Source organism: Crassostrea angulata, chromosome 10, assembly GCF_025612915.1.
Source record: "Crassostrea angulata isolate pt1a10 chromosome 10, ASM2561291v2, whole genome shotgun sequence".
Lineage (NCBI taxonomy): Eukaryota > Metazoa > Mollusca > Bivalvia > Ostreida > Ostreidae > Magallana > Magallana angulata.
Genome location: NC_069120.1, coordinates 32,880,789 through 32,904,707, shown reverse-complemented (window position 1 = coordinate 32,904,707; position 23,919 = coordinate 32,880,789). Strand labels below are relative to the sequence as shown.

At 33.9% G+C, this 23,919-nt stretch overlaps 3 protein-coding genes across 8 annotated transcripts in view; all 3 read right to left on the bottom strand.

Annotated features, from left to right (window-relative positions):
* Nucleotides 1-595: 595 nt before the first annotated feature.
* On the bottom strand, nucleotides 596-4,244 carry LOC128166624 (uncharacterized). The gene is made up of 5 exons (XM_052831912.1): nucleotides 4,083-4,244; nucleotides 2,983-3,018; nucleotides 2,719-2,865; nucleotides 2,254-2,408; nucleotides 596-1,350 (listed from the first exon to the last, which is right to left on the bottom strand). Exons 1-5 carry the CDS (start codon nucleotides 4,177-4,179, stop codon nucleotides 1,246-1,248), a joined length of 540 nt encoding a protein of 179 aa, XP_052687872.1. The 5' UTR covers nucleotides 4,180-4,244; the 3' UTR covers nucleotides 596-1,245.
* Nucleotides 4,245-6,486: 2,242 nt separating this feature from the next.
* Nucleotides 6,487-8,386, bottom strand: LOC128166451 (U-scoloptoxin(05)-Sm1a-like). The gene is made up of 3 exons (XM_052831625.1): nucleotides 8,234-8,386; nucleotides 7,796-7,948; nucleotides 6,487-7,460 (listed from the first exon to the last, which is right to left on the bottom strand). Exons 1-3 carry the CDS (start codon nucleotides 8,286-8,288, stop codon nucleotides 7,261-7,263), a joined length of 408 nt encoding a protein of 135 aa, XP_052687585.1. The 5' UTR covers nucleotides 8,289-8,386; the 3' UTR covers nucleotides 6,487-7,260.
* Nucleotides 8,387-11,476: 3,090 nt separating this feature from the next.
* Nucleotides 11,477-23,919, bottom strand: part of LOC128165184 (zinc finger MIZ domain-containing protein 1-like) — a 56,958-nt gene continuing 44,515 nt past the window's right edge. For all 6 annotated transcript variants that reach the window (XM_052829437.1, XM_052829439.1, XM_052829438.1 and 3 more), the window contains 12 exons: nucleotides 20,202-20,439; nucleotides 17,784-17,975; nucleotides 17,424-17,675; nucleotides 16,745-16,853; nucleotides 16,507-16,642; nucleotides 16,039-16,249; nucleotides 15,624-15,729; nucleotides 15,094-15,313; nucleotides 14,819-14,970; nucleotides 13,829-13,963; nucleotides 13,256-13,725; nucleotides 11,477-13,084 (listed from right to left, as the gene is read on the bottom strand). In XM_052829437.1, coding sequence (XP_052685397.1) covers nucleotides 12,896-13,084; nucleotides 13,256-13,725; nucleotides 13,829-13,963; nucleotides 14,819-14,970; nucleotides 15,094-15,313; nucleotides 15,624-15,729; nucleotides 16,039-16,249; nucleotides 16,507-16,642; nucleotides 16,745-16,853; nucleotides 17,424-17,675; nucleotides 17,784-17,975; nucleotides 20,202-20,439 — 2,410 coding nt within the window. In that variant the 3' untranslated portion in view covers nucleotides 11,477-12,895. The remainder of the gene's footprint in view (nucleotides 13,085-13,255; nucleotides 13,726-13,828; nucleotides 13,964-14,818; nucleotides 14,971-15,093; nucleotides 15,314-15,623; nucleotides 15,730-16,038; nucleotides 16,250-16,506; nucleotides 16,643-16,744; nucleotides 16,854-17,423; nucleotides 17,676-17,783; nucleotides 17,976-20,201; nucleotides 20,440-23,919) is intronic.

The following is a 23,919-nucleotide window of genomic DNA, read 5'->3' as shown; positions in this document are numbered from 1 at the left end:
ATCTGCTTGTTGTTTGAAAAGAGATCGCATCTAGTTTCTCCCATCCTGTTACATGTACATATATGTATTTACCTTGATAACGATCTGTGTGGGAAAATGGGAAATTAAAAACATATGAAGTGAATTTTATGTTTAGTGCATATTACCGGTATGTTTATATTATATTGCTCAAAAACAAATCCAGGCAGCTATGTCACCAACACTAGGAAATACTTCAGGAATAAGGAATCATTCTTTGAGTATTTTTTCATGTAGCACTTGCTATGTACATTGTATAACTACGTCGCGCAGCCCATGCCGTATTTCGGTTATGCTATAAGACACGCCCATTTTGCGTCACTCATGCTTTATGAAGTTTTTTGGGTTTTAGGGTTCAAAATTGATTCATAATGTTATCAGACTTAGAAAGTTGAAATGTAAATATTAATCTATATACACTCTACTGACTTGCTCTGGAGTATGGGGTTTATGTAGCATACAACCTCCATCACAGCTGTTTAGAGCATGTGCTGTGCAGTCTATGCTCAGAGTTTTAAGTTAGAGGGAAATTGTGTCCGTTCCTTTGAGGCACATAATTACATAAAATTCACGTGAAGAAAATGTTTTGTAACTTTATTATAAAAATAAAAACTTAAAAAATACAAAAGGTATCTATAAATAGTGTATCACAGGATAGATTCAGGAAAAAGAATCACACATTTATATGCATGGTAATACAAAACAACAGAAAGAAGTGCTAGTTTATAAATATTTTTGAAATGTAAATGTATATTGATAATTTGTATATTAATGTGAAATGAATGATTTCTTTAAGCCTATAGCAGATAATGATTTCATTGTACCCTTATTCAGTGACTTTAATTTACATACCATACATGTTTAATGCATAGCAATATTAATGATACCGTTTATCCGGTAAAGTTTGCGATGATCTAATTTCCGCTTTTTTACACAAACCAAAAAAGACAGCTGAACAGATGACAAGTTACTTATGATGAAAATACTGCACATTATTGCTAAAAATGACTATGCTATATTTCATCAAAAACGAGACTTTAAACTAAATAAAAAAAGCACACAATGGTATATAAGAAATCTATCATCAAACATCTATATCAAATAGATAGAAAAGTCTTCTTTTTATATTCTACACAAATTATACGTAAAAAATAAATTTTTTAGGGGGGGTGGGGTGACGGTCGAAGGATTTGCGTTTTTCAAGCCTGCAGGTGTCCCTTCTAGTCTCTACAACTCTTCATGGTTTTGTTTGGATGGTCGAACCATCTTGACATTCTCCCCAGGAATCACATCAAAACTGTCCGTCTCCCTGTTGTACACCACTCCTCCCTTCTGTATAGCAAACAAAAAGATATACAATAAAATATTTATCAACTATCGTTATGTGAGATCAAAAACATACATGTATATGATATTAACAAATTTACCAGAGAAATCAGAGAGAGAGAGAGAGAGAGAGAGAGAGAGAGAGAGAGAGAGAGAGAGAGGGGTGGCCTACTAAACAAGCCAGAAATATAATGTCAAGGGGATTGTAAAGTTTTGTAGGGTTTTGCTTTTTTTTAAAGGTTTTGATTAGCAATGCAGTAAATATTACCTACATTGGTACCAATATCAATATGGGCCAAATGAAATTAGAATAGATGTTCTGATTCTGCACTGCTATCCAAACATTTTTAAAATATCCGATGAGGTCACATCAGACTGACCTTTCAATTAGCCAATAAAATTGCCGCTGCCAAAATTTTGACTGGTTGATCAGAAGACAAATGTTTCTTTTGCATAGAAACCTCTCAGCTATGTAAAGAAAGCTAAGGTGTTTCATGTAATAAACAAAACATTATGCCATGTAGGGACATATCAATAGGGGGATGTCTATATAGTTTTTACTTATTTGGTTTTTTACTCTATTTGAAATATTCTGATTCACTAGATTAATTACCATAAAATAGACCACTGAGCATCAGAAATATAGCTGTAAAATTACTTTCATTATCATATACAGAGGGTTGAATTGTTCATGTACATTCATATTAAAAAGTCATTCTGACATGACTCCATATGGGATGCTGTTAGATGTTGGAGATATGGAAGCAGATTCAGACCCCTTAGTTTTGATTACCAGTACCCATAGACAACTGTAACTCACTGTACTCAGTGGTTGATGGCTTTCAATGATCAGCTGTACTGAAGATTTTCATACATGTCTGTTTGTGTCCTAAAAGACTAATGCCTCACCTTAGGGACTTCAGTGGCTGCTCCTCCACCTCCTGGACAAAAACTGGTCACTTCACTGCATATTGTTTGTACAATATCAAGGTAGGAATGATCTAGGCGACTCTTGGCATTGTAATAGTTTACGAGGGTCGCCTCTATCGCTGTTCTGTTGTTCTCTGCAACAATCACATCATAATTAGATAATTACTGCCATTATTGGATGGAAGGAATCTTTTGATGCAGTTATTTTCAATTCTGTTCATTTATTCTGAATGATTAACCAATTGTGAACATTTCTTAAATAGTAAGTAGAACAAAACAGATAAAATTTCCTTGATCTTTTAAGATATTGATTGGTAATAAATTTGGTCACTCATTATAGCAAACGATATAAAATAAGCAAAACATTGACAGATATGCTGTTATTGACCTCAGAAGAAAAAAATGCTTGTATCCTAATAAGCAGATAATTTGCATTATGCTTACTCATCATTAATTTGCAGGTTTCTTCTATGACTGATGGTGTAATGTCATAGGTCTTAAAGTTCTCTTTCCTACAAACAGTAGACAGGAGGACTGGGACTCGCTGACTGATTGGTTCACTGGTCACATGCTTCAGAGTTCTGGACAATTCTGTTATAGCGAATAAAAATTATAACCTTTAACAAAATAGAGTATCCAAAGTAGAGCTATATATTGTAATTGGTCCACAGCTGTCATGTTACATAGTCATGATTGATTGATTTTTACCTTTAACTGTAGCTTGACATCCTGCACAAATGCCCTCTGAAAAATATAATATTTATTTCTTTTCAAAATTGAGCTCAAACAAACAATATTTGTTCACAGACACAAAATATTTAATGAACTTTGACTCCAATGCCACCACAATGAATTCTGGCTGATGCAATATACTTTATATTAATATACATGTATTATATATTCTAATTCCATGCAAAACAGTTTTGCTGAAAAACTGCATAAATTGAAATTTAAGCCAAAACAGGAACTAAGATCACATATTTATTTTTTCCCAAATATGAATGTTATTAAACTGCAATCTGTCCACTGATATTTTTCTAGCATAATAATTTTTTTGAAAGCTCATTCTTTTTAAAGTTGAATATACAATATTTATAAAAATGGATACACTTATATTTTAATTTTTGTTTTGTTTTGTTTTGTTTTTTTTTTTGGGGGGGGGGGGGGGGTATATTTAATATTGTTGCCAAATATTATCATATTAAGTATTTACATACCTGCACACAAAAGTGATTTTGAATATTAAAAAAAAATTTGAAACAGTTTGGTAAAATAATTTGTAACATCAATTGTTTTTTCTATAACATTTCATTATCTACTTAAACCAAAACTTCAGAAAGGTAAATCAATTTGCCCTGCAAGAAAGCAGTACCACAGTAATGGTGAAAGTCCGAAATATCCTATGTTTTCCTGGCTTTTTTATGATTTTGATATTTTACATGCCAGGAAAACGTCAGAATCGGCGCCATTAAAAAAACTGGAAAATCAAACTGCACTGTGTTAAATCTGCGATCGGTCCAACGGTCACACCGTTTACATATTACGTGTTACTGTAAGAGTATACAGGATGTATTGGAAAAGCCAATATGTATGTTTTAAGTGGAATTATCCTTTGGATATGTTGGTTATATCCCAACTTTTAAATGTGTACAACCCTTTGCAGTAACGAAAAATCATTAATTATAACGCTCAGAACTAAAATTCAGATTCAATCAAAGTTAATATTATCCCGGATATTCTACGGTTGACTCATTGAGCAAAATGTTTCAAAGCAACAGATATTGTGTTCGTGCATTCATAATACTTGCCTTTGGTAAGCTTTGATTCTTTTGAGGTTTCCTTTGCAAAAGATCCTGTCACAACTATACCCAGAAAAACGAGAGACAAAAAGGCCTTTAACAGCATCTTTCAACTTAAAATAGCTCTTCGGACAAGTTCAGCGTTGTTTACTATGACACCGGAAGTGTACGTGTTCAAATGATATATAGGTTAAGATTTACTTAGAATATTCGATCTATTTCAAAAGAATTTCGTATGTATTTTAAAAACATCAGTATATAATGAAAGTTTATAGTGACATCTAACAGAAAACATGGATGGTATGGAAGCCTACTAACTTAAAAATTAGAGAGAAAATAACAATTTAACAATAAAATAAAAGTTTTTAAAGCACTTCTACCCCCCCCCCCCCCCCCAATGCCAGTGTCATTTTGCATCATATACAATTTTAAGGTGGCTCACCACAACTTTAAATAGTTTCAGTCTCAAATCAGCAGAAAATTACTTGGTTATGTTGTATAGCATGATGGATAAGAAGTATATATAAGTCAAATAGGCCAAAAAAAGTGCAGTTTTGCGATTCACATTCCCGATACTTTAACCAATATGAGCTATGACGATATTCAACTAAATCAGTCGATACAAACAATTTAACAAAACATTTAGGCCTATGCGATAAATCGCGATCCTGTAACGTAGTATCTTGAAAATTATAAGTCTAGGTGCAGTGTGGTACCTTAACAAGGACCTATAATATAATATAAATACACCAAAGTTAAAACTTGATTGTTCATCTAAATGGAAAAATACATAAAATATGATATTTTAATTTGAGTTAAATTACAAAAAAATAAAAATAATATTATTGAAGCATGCATCATCTTGTTTCCCACATTAACAGCTGAATTCTGTCTTCAGTATTTCTTTTGTATGAACACAGTTGTGCCTTCCCTTTGTGCGTGGGAATCATATTTGCTACAAATTTACCTATTCAAAATTTTGTGGAACATTTATATTACTTTTATATATTACATATCAGTATGCTTATGCTAAGTAAAGTTTAGAAATTCATATAGCATTGAAGGTGACTTTTTAAAAACAAAAGTCGTCTTTAATTTGTATACAAATACATTTACGGGACAAAAAAACAGGTCGTAAATTATATAAGTTTCATTGTATAAATACTTTGTGTACAAAAATACATTTAGATTATAAATGTTATCAAAAATTCAATGTTTGGTAATTGAACGCAATTGATTTGCATTTAAATCTATTACAAATTGTTCCTTATATTCACTTAAAAAAAACTTCACTAGTTTTTATGAGCGGCTTAAATAAAAAAAAAATTTGAGAGTAAAATTTTGATATTATAAACTAAAACCAACTACACAAAGAATATAAAAATTCAACAATCAAAATTCTTTATTTGGATGGGGAGGGGGCTAATATTTTATATACATGTATATGTTATATATGTATATATAATTATTAATTTTGAATTCCGTTTTTATCATATTTACACGGTTCATACAAATGTGTTGGTTACGTGTTGCTTGAATTTGAATTTTCTGGACCAGAAGAAGCGGGTTAGAAGTGATCAATGTTTTTAGCGACCTTTGGGCAACAACGTAAATAAAATATACATACGAATTTTCATGATATTAAGTAAAAAGGAAAAAAGTATGCAATAAAAAAATATCAGATAAAATTCAATATAGTCAAAATTCTGCTGGCACTGGTAATGGGTAAGTTGACATCTAGAACCATTTTAACAAGAGCTTGGACTTTGGGTAGTTGTGTCAAACAGAATTGTGACGTAGGCCTGTCTATTTCATTGCTAGCCACACAGCCTTGACTTTTTGAAATCAACAAGATTTGTCTGGCTTTTGAGCTAAGACAACGCAATTGATGCATATTTCGCTTGAAACCGCGTCAATTTCAACTTGTTTTGACGCAAGGAATAGATAACTTCGCCCTGTTGAAAGTCCAAGGTCTTGTTAAAATGGTTCTATTTCAATAGAAATTTGATTTACCGGTAGATATTGTATAGAAATGTTGTGGGTGTACTAAATTCCATAGGCCTATAGGCAACATCGCTTTTAAGTATGCAAGTATGCGACTGCAGTCAAAAATGTTTGCAGACCTATACTGCACTCTCACTGCATAATTGTAATTCAAAAAATGTTAATATGAAAACTTTACTCATAAAATAGTACTCACCATTTTCCAGTGAGCATGGTAATTTTACCATGTCTTACTAATGTACATCACGAAACATGCCAACAGTCAGCAATATCAGTTGACGAGGCCAATCTAATTAAAGTACATCTCTACATCCGCAAGTAGCCCTACGTTTTGCATTTCTGTATTATTTTCTCAAATCAAATATCCCCCCCTCCAAAAAAAACCCCAAAAAGCAAACCATACTATGTAGTTTAGGCAGGTTTATAGATCTATATACAGTCATGTTTACATTGTAAAAATGATAGGTACAAAATACATACAAAAGGATCATGGAAATTTACATGGAAATGGCACAGGTATAACTGAAATCCAGTACACACTATCATAAATATGTAAATATAGTTATTACTCTGTACATTCATGTTTATGTACAGTAACAAGCTTTCTCTTCCATACAACATCAAATGACATGATTATGTGATAAAATAAGGCATATTTTCTCCTGAATATGATTTTACAAACTTAAAGAAACAAGAGAATGAACAATGATGATCCTCCAGCTTCCATTATCCGTCGTTCCCTCCCCTTATCAAATATCTCAGATTTTCCACATCTTTTTATTTTCTTAAATTTCAGAATGAAAATATATGGTTAAAATTAAGAGCATGTTACATTAATGGAAACATACAGATGAAAGATCATCAATGGAACAGTGATGAAGTTTGCATAGATATTGTAAAAAATGATGAAAATATATACACGTTTACAAATATATATGGAGCATCGTTTTATTTTTGACTACCTTATGTATTCTTATCAAAACTTATGTAGATCCTGTATTATCTGATTAAATTGCACTCCTTGTTTTCCTGATAAATAAAGTTCCAGCAATGTTGTAGTTGTTTAAAGTTAAAATGCTGAAAGTCATATGTATCTCCATTTATGTTTTTTCCTTTTCATAATAATCCTGGATCACATTTTGTTTGAAATAAATGATATATTATATCAGTTAGTGACACACGGTTAACAGAATAATTTCATCAGAAGCAGTCCCACGAGTGACAGTAAAATGGAGGGTGCACGAAAGGGGGCAGAGTTACAGTCATCGCTGGTACAGCTGTATACACAGGCACGGTACAAGCGGTCGTGGTCAGGGTAAGACAAATCCTGGCACTGGTCACCCAGGTCACGGGCACTGCAGAACCGATGGGTCCCCACAATACCTGAAATAAGCCAATAAAAACACTGTCATTTCTCTGCAAAATATATTCTGATTTCACAAACAATACAGAATTTTATTTTGACTCAAATAATGTTTAGAAGTTCCTTATAGCTGCTGGGTTTCTAAAGCTTTTGAAATAATTTTGTCCTTTAGGTTTTCATGCTATAAATCACATATAAGAAATTCGACATTTCTGAGTGTACCCTGTTTGAGATGATCATAAACATGCCGAAAAAGTCGAATTGCCAAAAAATCATCATTATATTGTAGTTTGCCAAAAATATGCATGTACCTCTAAGTCTTGAATGTAAATTATTTGTATTGGCAATATCTTACCTCCCCACACGCCTGTTATCTTGATGCAGTAGCGAGAGTTGTACACTGTGCACTTGGTGGACCGAATTGGGTTGATACTTTGATCATGGTTGAATCGGTCTTGACAGTTTGAATCTAATGTTGAGTTACATTGGTAACAATCCAATCCAAAAACTGAAACACAATACAATCTGATCACAAAATAATCTGAGCATTTCAATTGTCTTTGAAAATTCAAACTCCACCAGAGCCCTATAGATAGATAATACATTTTCAATAAAGTCGACGCTAACTAAACATTTACTTCTCGTTTAGTGTTCACATTGTGATACTTGTACGATGTGCAAGATATCAACACAAACTTCTAAACATCGCACTTTAGGCTTTGAACAGGTATGTGATCAAGATTCAGTTTCTACAGGTGTGACAAAGAAATAAATAGAGAAGAATAGTGGTTACCTGTTGAGGCAGAAGCCAGGACCATCAACGTTTGTAGAAGACTTGTTTTATGCATCTTTATAAAAAAAAATTCTTTTGAATCACATTCTACGAAAATGTCTTCCGGTTTACCTGTGACGATAGCGACACCTATACATACCTGTGTGAATCATCAAGGGGCGATAATCAGGAATATTTTTTAAATACTACGTTTTTACACGAATCCAAATACAGCATATCATTTCATTTTCACTTTAAAGGAGAAACAAACAAATAATAACAGTCACATAATCCCAGAATTAGAAACCATAGCACACTTTGCCCATCGGGTCGACCATCTTCCGAAGTATTCGGCTGTTGCGATATAAAAAGGATGGACCAATTGTTGATATGTTTGAAGACATTCAGACAATTAATTGAGAATGATTTTGAAATTGCATTTGAATTTATCGCTCCTAAGCACTCTAGCTATGTGATGCTATGAAATTTTGTTTTATAAAATTAATGTTTCATTTACCCACTACTGTAAGTTTTGATATGCTTATTTCTGAAACCGAGGTGACCATTCCTGGATAACATTGATGCATTTCCTGTCATCCCCAGCGGAATTTTTTTTGGTATTATATATTGCGTCTTGCCCAATGCAAACCAATGTTGTAAATTACAACTAAAAACAGAAAAATCCGTACAATAGGGTTACTCTATCGGCAACATTTTGTCAAAAAATGATGAAGTTCAACAGCTGGTAATTTTATCATAAATTATCAGAAATCAAAATCCTAGCAATATGCACATATCCGTACAATAGGGATACCCTATAGGCAATAATTTGCCAAAGAACGACTAAGTTCAACAGCTGGAATTTTGATTATAAATAATCAGAAATCAAAATCCTAGCAATTTGCACACCTCTGAATTATATACAAGTGATCTGCAAAGGAACAACGTCCTATCTTGAAAACTTTAGGAGGGGTTATCCGTACAATAAAGGTACCCTTTTGGCAGCCGCCCGCCCGCCATTTTCACAATTTTAATAATCGGATTTTTCTCATGAGAAACCCGGTTAAAAATACACTTCCCGCAATGCGAATTTTGTAAATTTTGTCTGCACAGATCGCTACCTTTATAACCTGCATGATTCATCAAAAAGGGATATTATTTATTGTTTATATATTTAAATCTTTTTTTTTTTTTAATAAATTGGATGTAAAAAGTAATAAAAATTTACTAAATTATTACTGTTAATGTAAATCAGACCGTTAGCTAAAAGAAACAACCAAATCGTCTCCTATGGGAATTTGAGTCTGACATCATCGTGATTATTTGATACTTCTTAATAGGTCGATGCAGGTTTCAACCAGTCGATAAACGGGGCGTGTAGATCTCAGTCCTGTCAATTTCCGTCGCTGTAGGTTTCGACCAATCGATAAACGGAGAGTGTAGATTTCAGTTTGGCTATTTTCATAGAGCTAAGGATAAACTATAAGTTTCCGTAAGAAATAGAGAGAATCATACTCGAATAAATGTAAATATTTTTGTCTGAAATTGCAATTTTAAAATTTATTCTAATTAATCTTGTGCCATAAATTTCAAAATAATCTATTTCATGCTATCTATACGAACAATTTTTTTTCATGGGAAACGCGCATTTTGCATTGATATCTGCATACCTGTACCTGTATTCTGCTGCACGGATCTTATCTACTTGCGCATTATGCATTTTTTTCCAATAAAAATCTTAATGGTCTCGTTAGGAAATAAATTTAATATTTCAGATTCAGCCATTTCACTCCCGTCATGGGCGACTTAATGGCCAACATTGCACATATTTGGAGAACCTGCAATTATTAAATTTTTCATATACACTGGTGAATACCGATACAAAGCTCTGTGATTAATTTATATTTCCCATATAACAACAACACAAAATATTTCAATTTTTTTCCAATGTAAAGTGTCTGTTATATGGAATTCCATAAAAGACAGCCAATTGTCACTGACTGCTTACTGCCAGATGCCCAAAATGCTTTTGCGCATTTGCTAAAAATGTTATACAAGCTGGAAACAGCTTAGAAGAAATTATTCGCGAGTATATATACAAAGATGCATCAGCTGGTACATATATCACATGTAAGTCTCTTCGTTACAAAAGTAAGAAATAACATTCCAACAGACACTTTACAGTTTAAAAAAATTGAAGCCTTTTGTTGTATTGTTTATAATGAATGGGAAATATAAAGAGCAGCTTTTGTATCAATATTAAGTCGCCCTTGATGGTTGAAAAACTATAAACTCATTGGTCATATATTCTGAGACTTATGTGTCATTTTTTAATGCAGATTTGGATCATTTATTTCTAGGAAACCAGCATGGTACTACTATACCTGCTAATCTTATCACAATCAGGAACGAATGAACCTTTTGTTCTTTTAAAAAAAAATAACATTCAGTTCTTAATGACCTTTAATGTGCCGAATTTTAATTCATAATGGAAGGTAGAGAACCCAATGATTACTGTTCCACATGTGTTTATCATTTGTTCAAATTATCTGAATACTGGTCATTCAATTACTCCTCAGTGATACTTAGGGTCAATCATTTTCCTGCATTTTGCAGAATCATATATAAAGTACATGTACGTACAAACGCCGATCACTGCTACCGATACATGTATATGCCATCAATATATAAATCTGCAAGACTCCCAGTTCAATAAAAATTTAAAACCTGAAAATTTATTCATTTGTTGTTTTTTTATTAATTTTAAAATAACGATCACATATAAGGGGGACTAAATTACAATCCAGTGTTGTCAGGTTGCCATGGCAACTACAAATCATGATTGCACATAGCCTGCCGCTTGTCCACAAATAGAACTTTTGATTATACACTAATGTTTTAAGTCTGTTCCCTTAAATTCAGAAAGATATAAGATGTGTGCTTTGTAAAGAAAATATTCAACAAAAAATGGCCAATGAGAAAGCTATGAACAAAAATTAAAAGCTTCCTACTACAGAAGACATCAGGTCAGCTCTGTGGCTTAATCAATGGGAATAGCTCACAAAGACCGCACCAAAAAAATGAGTTTCTGTAAGGATATCACTTATTTGCAGATTTTGATAGTTCCATCTATCATGTGCATAATGTTGACTTCTATCAACTATTACAATGACATTCAAAACTTTGTCATCACTCGCGTGTATGTACCCGTCATGATTCATCACTTGATGAAGAAGGGCAGCAAAAGATGTCTAAAACACAATATAAAACATAACATATATTTTGTATTTATAATATATAGATATATATATATAATCTATGTACATTACTAATCTACTTCGGAACTTGGACACAAAAGAATATTTGCCATGGACACGATTCATTTTCATATCATGAAAATTAAATAATAATAATAATAATAAATATACAAAATTTAAATAATAAAACAATTGTCACAAGATCTGTATTGTCCCTCATAGATTGTACCTGATACAGAGAGAGAGAGAAAAAGAAAGAAAGAAAGAGAACATAGTCATGGAGACCACTCCCTTCCATCAAAAAGCCTTGTCCTTTGGTCATATGAAATAAAAAAATAATTCAAACAAAAAATTCTACCAAAAATAACTTTGCAACAGAAAAATGATTACAGTAAATACCTCTTTGTCTAATATTGCACTTGAAAATTTGCCAAAAACAAAGTGAAAAGAAGGGTAGATTGCTCAAAATCGTTTGCATGACACCCTTCATGCATAAATTTTACAACTTGCACTATGATAAATGCATACAATTTAATACTGTATATCAACTTGCGTTTTGAGTTCAAAGCTGTTTTTACCATATGAATATGTTAATCTGCTCGTGTAGAAAGTACATATACATTTCTATTTTTTGTTTGGTCGTGAATATTTACATCAAGTAGTTATTTTTTGTGAATGCTTAGGATTCAGTACAGGGACCTCTGTCGTATAAATGTGTATTGCGTTGTTGTGCTTATTGTAAAATAACAAAGGAAGACACAAATAACAGAAAACTGTAGTCCGACCATGAAATGAAATCAAGTTCCTTATAACTGTTGATACAATGGAGATAAGATAACATAATCCTTGTACTAAATCTGATAAAAACTTAAAAATGAGCATAAAACATTGAGCACAAAATAAGGTGCTAAGAACAGCTTACAAAGGCAAAGAAAAGGTACAGTACTTCTCAGGAACATATCAAGATCTTCAACAGAAAACTCTTTCTTATGTATTTGCTGCCTATACAGTGGAGTCCTACAGAAACATTGCTAGGACTTCACAGAGAATCCGACCAAACAAGTCAATGGACAACTTACAACAGGTTCAATGAATCAAAACGATGTGGATATCACAAGACCTGTTGTTTTGAAGTGCTGCCCCAAGAGGCTGCAGTTTTAATGCACAAATTGAATGAGAGACAACAAGTGTACCCTCAACAAAGTCACAAAATAAATATAACATCAAGTCCAGGCAAGTTGATGTTCAGTATCAATACCATAAACACGAGTCCAGGCTCAATTAGATCCCCAACATTGCAGATCTGTCATACAACTGGCCAATGATTACAGAGAACTGGAATTGTCACTGACCAGTCCTCTCTGTCTGCTGAGTGTCCCCCACACTGCAGCTCCGTTAATACTTAGAATCAGTTAACTGTTGTTTTTTATTCAAACAATGCCAACAAATCATCATTATTGCTATTGGCACTTGTTGAGGTTTGATTGTTTGTGGACGTTGAATTGCTGTTGTTTGTATTTGTGTTCTGTGTTCCCGGTGAGTCATTCCCGGAACTCTCTGGTGGTCCCAGATATGATAACAGTTCAATAGGATCACCAAAATTTTCTAGCTGGAGCTATAGAAAAAGAGATCAAATGCACCAGTTAGGATCTATAACATTAACTTTCATAAATATTGAAGACAGAAAACACAAGATCATAGATTAATTTCTACTGTTATTATCAACCTTCACAAGACTGCAATGATTTTTCACACAAATTATCAGTTTGTTTTAAGAAGTACTTACATCTAAGTTATTACTCTGACTGTCATTCATAATTGTTGAAGGATCCAAGTTGATATCCTCTATTGAATTGCAGTTGTCTGCCCCTGATGAATGATTCTGATTGCTAGGAGGTGATTGGTGATCTAATTGATGGCTGCCGTTACTCATGCTTTGTGATGATTGGCTGGAGGGAGTCATGTGACTGTTCATACTGTTTTGATCAGGGTGCCGTAAAGTGGGCATACCCTGGTCCCCTGACACAGGAACATATTGCCCTGAATTATGAGTCATTTGAGAGGAAGAGTCACTTTGTGGCACACTGTTCATGGAACTCACACTGTTCATTGAATTTCCATTGGTGATATTGTTTATGCTTTCTGACATGTGTGTGAGTGGGGAACTGTAGTCTGAGGGGGGACCCGGGTGGGTATAACCTGCACTAACAGGACCATTTGGCATGCTCTCGTTTGGCATTCCTGGATATTGTGATCCTGTAATATTAAATATTGTAATATAAAATCAAGCTTTACAACACCACTCTAAATGAGGACCTCATGCGAGCATTGTTCTAACACAGGGAGTCAGTTTCCATACCTTGCCCTGAGTTCATGGAGAATGGTGATGCTGCTTGTCGACCACCCCCCATCATGTCCCAGGTACTCATGGTGGGCAGCTGCATGCTGGAGGGAGACATGGCCTTGACCCACCGACCGCCACAGGAGTTATCACCTGAAATGTTGCAAACAGAAGAAGGTCAATAGACAGTCTCTCAGAAATAAACAATCCCAATTTCAAGTCAATATAAATAAAGTGCACATATAAGCAAAAATGGCAACAAAAGATCATGAAAACAACAATTAAAAAAGCTTTTAGCATTGTTAATCATTAAAAGATAATAAACCAAAATCATTCAGTGCACAGTTCATTAATTCTTGACCTAGAGAACTGTTCCAGGCACCAGTTCCTCTACGTGTTTCATTAAGTGGCTGACCTACTGGTGTTAAAAATCTCTTTTGACTTTGTAGAACTAAGTTTTAAATGAAAGTATATCAATTATCAATTAATTTACCGCGGTAGTACATATAAGTTTTTTCATAGAGAATTTTGACTGTTGGTCAGACATGTGTCAATAATTAAGCTTTGACCGAAACATGTTTGAATGAAGGTGATATATATACAGCTAAATATTAAACATGTATAAGTGTCACACAAAGAAAGGAAAAAGCCAGAGCATCTCAGAACAGATATTAATATAAAATTATTTTCCAAATTTTTTAAAAATCAAATTCATCTAGTAAAGACAATTTTAAGTTATTTAATATTTTTTATTTAAAACAGCAGGAGAAATCAACTTGCACTCAACTTAAAACCTCAAAATATGTACTCAACTTTAAAACTCCCAATTCTTAAATTCAACTATTGATATCCCTAACCTAAAAGTCTAAGACTCTGTTACTTTGATACCAAATAATTGGTAGAAAAGCAGGGTAGCAATGCTAGCTTAATCTTTCCCTGCAAACTATGAATTCTAGAAAATTGATCACTTCTAGGTCCTTTTTTGTTGATCTAGGAGCTAGCACAGACCTGTGTCTTCCTCCTTAACGGTTTTATGCTGGACAGGTTTCCAAGCTGCCATTGGGTCTATTGTGACTTCCTCAAATTCTGTGGTCTGAAGATTTGTTAAGATACCCCAGATGTATTGGTCGATCTCCAAACCTTCCAGTAATGCTGTTTTACTGCAATTTAGAACATCTGATCAGTTTTGATTCTTGACAAAAACGATACAAGACAAGCAACGGTGTATCATTTTAATTACTTGTTGTTATAACCCAATCATTTCAATGAAGGACAACACGTACCTACAAACCGGGCACCGCCAGGAACCACGCTCCGTGTTCAGCTGTAGGTACGATTCAAGATCAAAGCATTGTATGTGTTTACACTCGTGGCCTCGAGCAGGCAACATAATCCGCCGGAATGTGATTGGACATTTAAGTGACACTTTGATGGCAGTCTGCTCAACTCCATCCTCACCATTTAAGCTGCTGTTATTTGTCACACTTGTAAAGTTTCGTTTGACTGAGAAAAAAGAATAAAATCAAAAATAAGCAAAACGATAGTTCAAACAGAACGATTAACCTAGGGATATGTAAAAGTAACACAATGTATCAAATAACCATCAATCAAACTTTCCTTTTATTGGTTAAGGAACCTTCTTTTAAAATTCTCTTTAATATTATGTTGCCTACATTTCCAGAGCAGCTACAGAAGATTTATTCATTGTCTTGCTATTTTGCAATTATCATCAAATGCTTTGCATTGATCAAAGGGGCAAAAAAGGTTTAAATACAGCATGAACTCTTTGGTTGTCTTTCTGCTTTGGACCTACTTTTTGTGATACAGTGCTCTGCAGGAAGAAGGCGTTTCTTCAGCAATCCCTGTAACACAGACCGTACACTGGGCCGGTGAACCAACTGTAGCACAAATAGGTGAGACTGAAAACAAACAAAACACAACATCATCAAAGGAAACTTGTTTGAAAGATGCAGTCCAAAATTGTTCATAAAAGGATCATAATATATAGTTTCTTTCTGGCTTATTCACATCAGAATTTACCTAAAATACATTATACATTTAGAGAAAATGATTACTAAAGTATAATTTTCAAGCATAAAAATTTGGAGTTGATTCATGTTTATACCACCATGATTCATCAAAATTGGTTGGCAAGATATTGTATTGAAAGTTGAGGATGTACAGGTTGCATAGTCAATGATATCGTTTAAATGACAGGATTGTCTTACACAACAACATGCAGTGACTGTGATCTGGATGGTGTTTCTGCCTGGCTGGCAGACATCTTTGAGGTACAGAGGTTTATGTGAGGTCTTGTTCTCGCCACGTTCAATGTTCAGGGGATTAGCATTGACACTAACTGTCACAGACGCTGGCCAGTTTGTGTTCATCTGCCTATCCTCGTGATGAAAACATTTAAGCTGTAATTCAAGGTCAGATCTGAAATGAAAATAATGAAAAGTTTCACAATTCAAGCACCTAGTGGTAGATCTCAATGATATATTCTTTTCCTATCCACATCTCCAAATGCATCAGAGTTTGCCTTATTTCTGTGATATATCTGATTTAACAAATTCAAGTTTTACGGTGAGCTGTTCTTGCCATCCAGGAGACATTTTTAATATTCTTGATTTCTTTTCCCTAAATGATATCAAACACTTAAAATTCACCACATAGATGCAATAAAAAGTAAGCACCTCCACATGAGAGTCTGATAGACAGAGTCGCGGAGATGGAAGACGTGGTTGCTGACCGCCAGGTTATGCTCCAGGCGGAAAGGAGGGAGGACTACACCGTCCCTCACAGGAAAGGTAAGGCGCAGCTCTTCGGGATCTGAAAATGTAAGAGTTACAGGTTTAACTAGAGCATATACTTGTAAGTGTTTACTCAATAATAAAATTTACTTGATGTAAAGTTTTTGTTTAACTGACATACCTTTCTTGATAGGCATCTGTCCCGGGTATGGAGACTGTACAGCTCCTGGTGTGATGGGAGGGGTGGGATTACCAGGCAGTGGGGAGTGGGGATAATTCATGGTGGTGGACTGAAAAACAACACAATTATCAAGTCTGGTTACCTAGCACTAAAACTTGCTGAGGTTAGGTGCAAGCACGACATAACATTGGTATTATTATTGAATACAAGTTTTGGACTTGTAACAAACTTCCCACTACCAGTATAATGAATCAGATTTATTGCTACAAAGTTCTGCTGTTCTATGAATTCTGATTGCACATAAAGGATTTGATACATGTAACATTAAAACTGTAGTTTGTGCAAGTGTTTCTAACATTCCAAAGTCTCAAAATCACTTCTATAATTTTCAATCATATATAGTCACAATACAAAATCAAAATCACATCACATCATGAACAATTAATTGACCTTTAATTTCGAAGTGCAACCTGTTTATTGATTAAGATGTCATCTCTTAAAACAAGGTGGAACACTTGCTTTTTTTGATAGAGTTACATTGATGGCAAAGTATTTCAAGCACTGGAACTTAAAAACTAGTGGAGCAATAGTTTGCAATACAATAATAATAAAAAGTAAATGTACATATGGGGTAAAATGATTTATCTGAATTATTATTACATTGACATGCAATTTGTACCTGCATATTCTGCTGTCCATTGCTGTACTGCGGTGATGGAACATACCCTGGGCCTTGGGGAGGAAGTTGTCGGCCTTGTGAGGGAAACTGGCCTGTCATGTAAGGGTTCTGGCCATTGGGGTAGTGGGGTGGAGCACTGGGCCTCATTCCTGGCTGCTGAGGACCGTAAGTAGGGGAGGGTAGAGGCTGCTGTGCTGGGGGGTACTGAGGTTTGTTGGGATACTGTTGCTGGCTCATGTACTGTGGCCCATACTGCAATAAGTATTTTTTACTTATTATATTTCTGCCACATAAATGCTTAAAAGACAACACCCATATAAACAACACACACAAATGGTTGTAGAGATGTGAGCCTGTTACCTGTGTTCCATTAGGATACTGCTGGCCCCCAGGAACCTGCCTTCCTTTCATCATCTGTGGATTGTGGTACGGGGCTGAGCGACGCATGTACATGCCTTTATTCATCATTGGACCCGGAGCAGCGCCTGGGCCCATATTCATTGGTCCTCCTCTTTGGGGCATCCCCTGATATTGATTGAACTGATTCTGAACCTACCAAAAAAATAACCAATAAAATAAGTGGAAAACATGCTGACGTAAAAGTTTCTTATCTAAAAAAAGAAAGTTTTCATTGCACACCTTTGTAGTTGTGATTTTAATTGAGAAATGTCTAATAATCTAAAAAGTTTCAAAATACAATTTGTTTATTCAAATCAATTTTTTAGGGGGAAAAGTACAAAAAAAACCCACTGATTAACTGATCCAGCATATGGACAAAGTAGATAAGCAAGTATGACATAAATACTTCACCAGAAGGCAATTAAAAAATTGGCATTTTCATTGGTTAGTTGTATGTAAATGGCTACTTCCTAGAAATAAGCTAAATTTATAGGAGAGTGGTGAGATGGAAGGAAAACAAGAAAATACTACTATCCAAGAGAATATACTGTACTGAAAGTGTGTTGATGTACTGAGGTACTTCCCTGTATATGCCAGGCTAACTTTATCAATTAAACACTCCTGTTTGACATGCAGGGTTGACATTAAGAACAATCTCTGCCTAAGTGTGAAATTACATTCATACACAGAACAGTCCTAATTATTCTCTGCATCATAAACCCTGCAAGAAGTACATTTAACACTAAATCCCTATAATGGCCTCTCCTGTTGGCATCATAACTTGACAATTACAGAAAAAATTGTAAGGTCGTTATGTCTAATGTTTATCAAATTGTTATTTTGGGGTTTACAAAACTGGGATACTACTTTTACATTAAACTTAGATTTATAAATTCTTATATTCAAGAGGGCTATCAACATCATTCACAGTGGCTAATAAACAAAAGTATAAACAAAAGAAGAAGAATTTCTTTCTACTTGCGAGTAAGAATTGTTTAAAAATCTCAAGTTCATGTGTCATTATTTTGCCGAAGTAGGTGGTGTTACTCAATTTGAACTGTACTCAACATAAAGCTTAACACCAAAAAATCATTTGAAAAACTGTTGAGATGGAGGAAAAGGACTGGATAATGAAAAGAAGAGGGTTACTTCTATATGCCATAGCCATCAGCATAACCTTAATAAGTATTTGTTGGGGGATCTATAACTGTAACTGTACCAGTTAAATGTGTGATTGTGATTGAGAATTGGTGATGAAAGTATATTTCCCCCAAAAATTCATTGTAAACAATTGCACACAAAATTTCCAGTACTCAAATCAAATTCTACTGACACAGAGTCATTTCCTTCATGATCAATAGATTAGAAACCAATACCGAGTGGATTATATAATGAGGTCCTTGACTTGAAGGTTTTACTATACATAAACACCATTTCTCATTTTCACTACATGTTGTTTTATCTGTGCCTCTTAACAATGCTTTATACTTCGGAAAGATTTTTCAAAAGGCTAAATTCTATTCAAAGATGGAGTTATCTTTCTTTAAACACAGATTTAAAGTAAAGTGGGAATAATGTATGTCTATTAAATATTAACCACAATGCAGTGGCCATAAATTCCATACACCTGTGATTAATATTATCATAGACTGAACACTGTAAACTATATCATGCTGTAGTTATTTGAAATTGCAAATAAATTGCAGGTCTAATCAATCTAGACAATCTGATACAAAAGACAAATCTCCCTAATGACAATTAAAGCTTGTACAGTAGTATGGGGAAAATTTGGCCCAACACTGTTAATGTATTTCAATATGTAGACATGTTCATTACTTCTGTGACAGCACCATAGGTTGCATTATAATGTGATTTAGAGACTTAAAATCCGCACTTGACATTTCTTAGAATTTTCAGTCTAACCATATATTTGGAATTTTTTATGAAATTTTAAAACTTCTTGCAAAACTTTCCTTGATATTAAATGAAGACAAACTTTTTTAAGTTTTATTCATTAGGCAAATTGTGTGAACACATTACGAGTCAAATAGACGGACGGGTTAAAACAAAAGTTGGCCCCTTGTACATAATAATGATATTTCTAAGTATGATATTTCTTCATATAAACATTGATGTAAAAACCGGGCTGAAACAGGAAATCAGTACTAGAGTTAGTGACAACTGTATACAAGAGTGATCTTATATAATGCTTCACAATACATTAAGAACTAATACATGACTCTAGTGTATCAGGAAGGACACACATTCAAAACTAACATTTGTACATTTCTCTCACTATTGGCTATATGTGGTGCTTTTTTCTCTTCCTGTATGTTACACATATCAAGGCTACAACATATTTAAAGAAATGATTCTTACCGGCATCTGTGGGGGGTACTGGCCGTTCATGTTCATCTGCATGTTGAGCTGCTGTTGCTGATCTTGTATGGCCACCATGCTAGCCGTTGCTGTTGCAGTAGCCGTTGCTGTTGCAGCTGCTGCCACTAGTGCAGCAGAAAGGGCGGGGTTTCCCTGGGGCATTCCTGGTCCCCCAGGGTATTCACTGTGTCCAGAGATTGGAGTGTTAGAACCAGGTGTGTTGGGTGTTGGAGGATAACTGAAACAGAAATTTCTTCTTATAGAAAGTACATGGTGACAGCAGTCAGTAAATAAGTAACTGTACATGCACTTCATTCAAATGTTCATACCTACAAACCAACTGAAGGCAATCACCAGAAATAGCTTCAAGACTTCATTATTATCAGCTCACAATATTTCAACATGACAAAGATTACTATCCACAGGATTATTTTTGCTCTGTATAATTTTACCCTTTTACACTTGAAAACAGTTTTCAACTTTTGTCCTATCTTGAATTTGCCCAGACACAGAAATGAATACTCTAATAGAGACGGTTAGTTTAAAAATTGTTTTGAATTCATCCAGACTTACATTTGCCCACTAACTGCAAAAAGGCAAAAATTCAACGGAAAATATGCAGCCATTCCAATAAACAAATTTAAAAAACATTCATGCAAAGTTAATGCATGTTAAGTTTGGTTAAAATTGGTCTAGTAGAATGACTGCAACAACAAACACTGGACATATTCTGATCAGGTGAGCCTTCAGCTCAAATGAGTTTCAAAAGCTTTCCATTTAAGAAAGATGATGTGTATTGCATGGCATTGCAGCATCCCCAGCCCATCCATTACTCAGCAACAGTGGTTGCCATGGTATTTCTTTCTTAATTTACACCGGTTACTTTTTTTAACACATATTTTATAGAAATATTATGTGATTTCCTTCAAACACTTCCTGATATTATTTTTCTGAAGATGGGAAAGTAAACCAGTTTCTGGACAAGAGCACCTTTCTTCTAGGGGCAGACCATTGTAAATGGTCAGTATCTAATCAATACTGTGGCAGGAACAATACAATTTAATTAAAGGAATACTTCACTGTTATCAACACAAAATTTCTTGCTCAAATGAATTCTAAATATTGTGAGAAATTATAGATGGCAGAGAGTTTTTCCTTCCTGTTGTATCAAATGTGTACCAATTGAAGCATTTAAACTCATCGAGTATACTAAAATTATCAAAGTGTTTTGGTGGTTTTAATGATGTTGCATAAATCTAACGAATCAACAAGTTCTCATAAATTTAGATCAGAGTGTAAAGGTATTTTCAAACGTTTTATTGGAAACGCGACTAATACTCTACAGTGGTAAACAGTTTTTGTGAATTCCCAAAAGGTCTTACTCCTCTAAAGAACAACAGTTTCAACATGTTACACTTATTTCTTCATAAAATCAAAATATTACATTTCTGCCAGCCAAGCAGCGAGTAAGCTTCTGTGACTTCTCTGACACTAACGCCCTTTCCATTTAGATGTTACAGAGCATAACGTCAGTCTTCTTGTGTGTGCATGTCTGCCACTTACACCAATGTCATCGAATCAATAGCAGTCAGTGAGTATAGGGTAATGTAAGTACACTGTTAGCCAATCTGGATTCTGTCTATCAAATACTTTTATGGACATGACAAAATATATCTTAATCCTATATCGAATAATACTATTTCCAATCTTGAAACAGGGTGGTGGCTATGAACACGACAGTTGGGGTCGGCCCAGCTGTCTGACATTCCAAGGTCTCAATTATGTTCTGTGTTTATTAGAGAATCTTTTTTATGTAAAAGCCTAAATATTGAAACATTTTATTTTTGGCATAATTTAGCAGGTAAAGAAAAATTTTTACAAATCCAGTCATCTTTGCATTAAATTAAGAATTTTGATTTGACGAAAAAGATTTGCAATATATAGAATGAACATGATGCTTAAATCAAATTTTCATTAAAATATATTTCATTGTGGGGAAACAAATAAAGAGACATTTTACTTTTATATAAGAATTTTCATGCAAATTTCCTCAAATTCCAGCTATACATATAGTGTATATCCTTGGGTTTTTTTCATGTCACAAAACTTGCAAAAATAGGAAAATATATAACTTTTTTCGTTTGCATCAATCATTTTCTGTGATCTCAAAAGTTTCCTATAGCAGACAATTCCGGATATAAATTCTGGATATTAAATATTTTGCAATGTAAAAGTGATCGCGATAAAAAGCGAAAATTAGATCATCATAAAATTACCGGATATAGTAACAGTTTATAAATATACAGTGATGATTTTTTTTTCTTCTTCATATAATTCAACCTTAAGAGATAGCTTGTGTATCTAAAAATATGCTACATGATATTCCTGATTTTTGGGTGATCCCCATACAAACAAAGAGGATGTGCAATATCAAGAGTTGTGGGTGGGGATAACCACTGTTATTACATACTAAGAGACATATACACGTATATGAAGTCTTTGTTCAATTGGTTTTCACAAACCTGAAGAGTTAATGCAAATCTAATGTCTCCACTAGAACATTGCAAAATTCAGTGTGGAAGATAAAATGAAGTTAACGGTCAGTAAAAAATGTTCTTTGAAAAAAATTTCTTTGTTATATAATCTGTGTGTGCATTTTTCTGTGTTTAATCCAATGTCTTATTAAACTACATGCATGTCATGATATCAGCTAAGGTGAAATGCCCATCTTAAACATTACATATAAGTGAAGTTGTATTATCTTCACTGTGGTCAAAAAATGTTAAAAATCATTTTGTCATCAGCTTATCAACATAAGCCTTCCACAGTTTTAAGTTTAATTTAAAGACAATTAAAGCTTTGCTTGTTAAAAAAAGGTTGTGCACTAATTAACACAAAATAATTTCGAAACCAATCTCCTGCCGCCCCTCCCACCCCCACTAAATCCTGAATCCTGTATGTTAATGCTTAGCATATTTAATGACATATATAAAAGGCTTAATTAAAGAAACATCAACCTATATTTACACTGCATAATTTTTAATATTCATCAGTTAAAACTCTGCTGTGGCAATCTGAATAAGATGTACTGAAGTCAGGCAAAAGATTTTACATTCAAACTCATAGTAATAAATTTAAAAAAAAACCATAACTCCTAGCTGAGTTTCAACATCTATGTAGCATTGTCAATCTCGTTTTCTCAGTGCATGTGTTACTGGTTAAACTTTAAATGTTCTAATTTTTCAAGTGCTGGAAGTGACTTTCAAAAATCATATCATGTCATTAATCAATCATATAATAAATAGTACTGGCAAAAATAAAACCATTAAGTAATTGGGTTCTTTTTTTTATTATTTTTTTTTTTGGTCTTTGAACTTTAAGGTGGATGGTTAGAGGCTACGGTTAGCATCTTACCAAAGAAGTCACCCTTAACCTTACAACCAGGGAAGGCAGGGTGGCAATCTTGTGTGTGGTAATATCAATTGCAAGATCTTTATTCACATTGGAGCCACATACTTTAATCTTCAATTGTAACTGTTATCTCATGGACTTTATTTTTGACCTTGCTTTTAATGTAAGTAATTTTTGTGTATTGCAATGTTTTAATATTCATACTTCATTCAAGTATTGTAAATAACTATGCTGGTACTATTCGTATGACCACTCATTGACAACTACAGTATAAGGTACACATAATACATGTATTATCAAATCTTTG

Excerpts from the sequence above, each read along its gene's own strand:
- LOC128166624 (XM_052831912.1), bottom strand. The coding sequence starts at position 4,179 with ATGCTGTTAAAGGCCTTTTTGTCTCTCGTTTTTCTGGGTATAGTTGTG. Across the intron at positions 3,019-4,082 it reads AGAATCAAAGCTTACCAAAG|AGGGCATTTGTGCAGGATGT; the intron begins GCAAGTATTATG and ends TATATTTTTCAG. Across the intron at positions 2,409-2,718 it reads AACCTGCAAATTAATGATGA|AGAACAACAGAACAGCGATA; the intron begins GTAAGCATAATG and ends TGATTGTTGCAG.
- LOC128166451 (XM_052831625.1), bottom strand. The coding sequence starts at position 8,288 with ATGCATAAAACAAGTCTTCTACAAACGTTGATGGTCCTGGCTTCTGCC. Across the intron at positions 7,949-8,233 it reads CCTGGCTTCTGCCTCAACAG|TTTTTGGATTGGATTGTTAC; the intron begins GTAACCACTATT and ends ATTGTGTTTCAG. Across the intron at positions 7,461-7,795 it reads GATAACAGGCGTGTGGGGAG|GTATTGTGGGGACCCATCGG; the intron begins GTAAGATATTGC and ends GGCTTATTTCAG.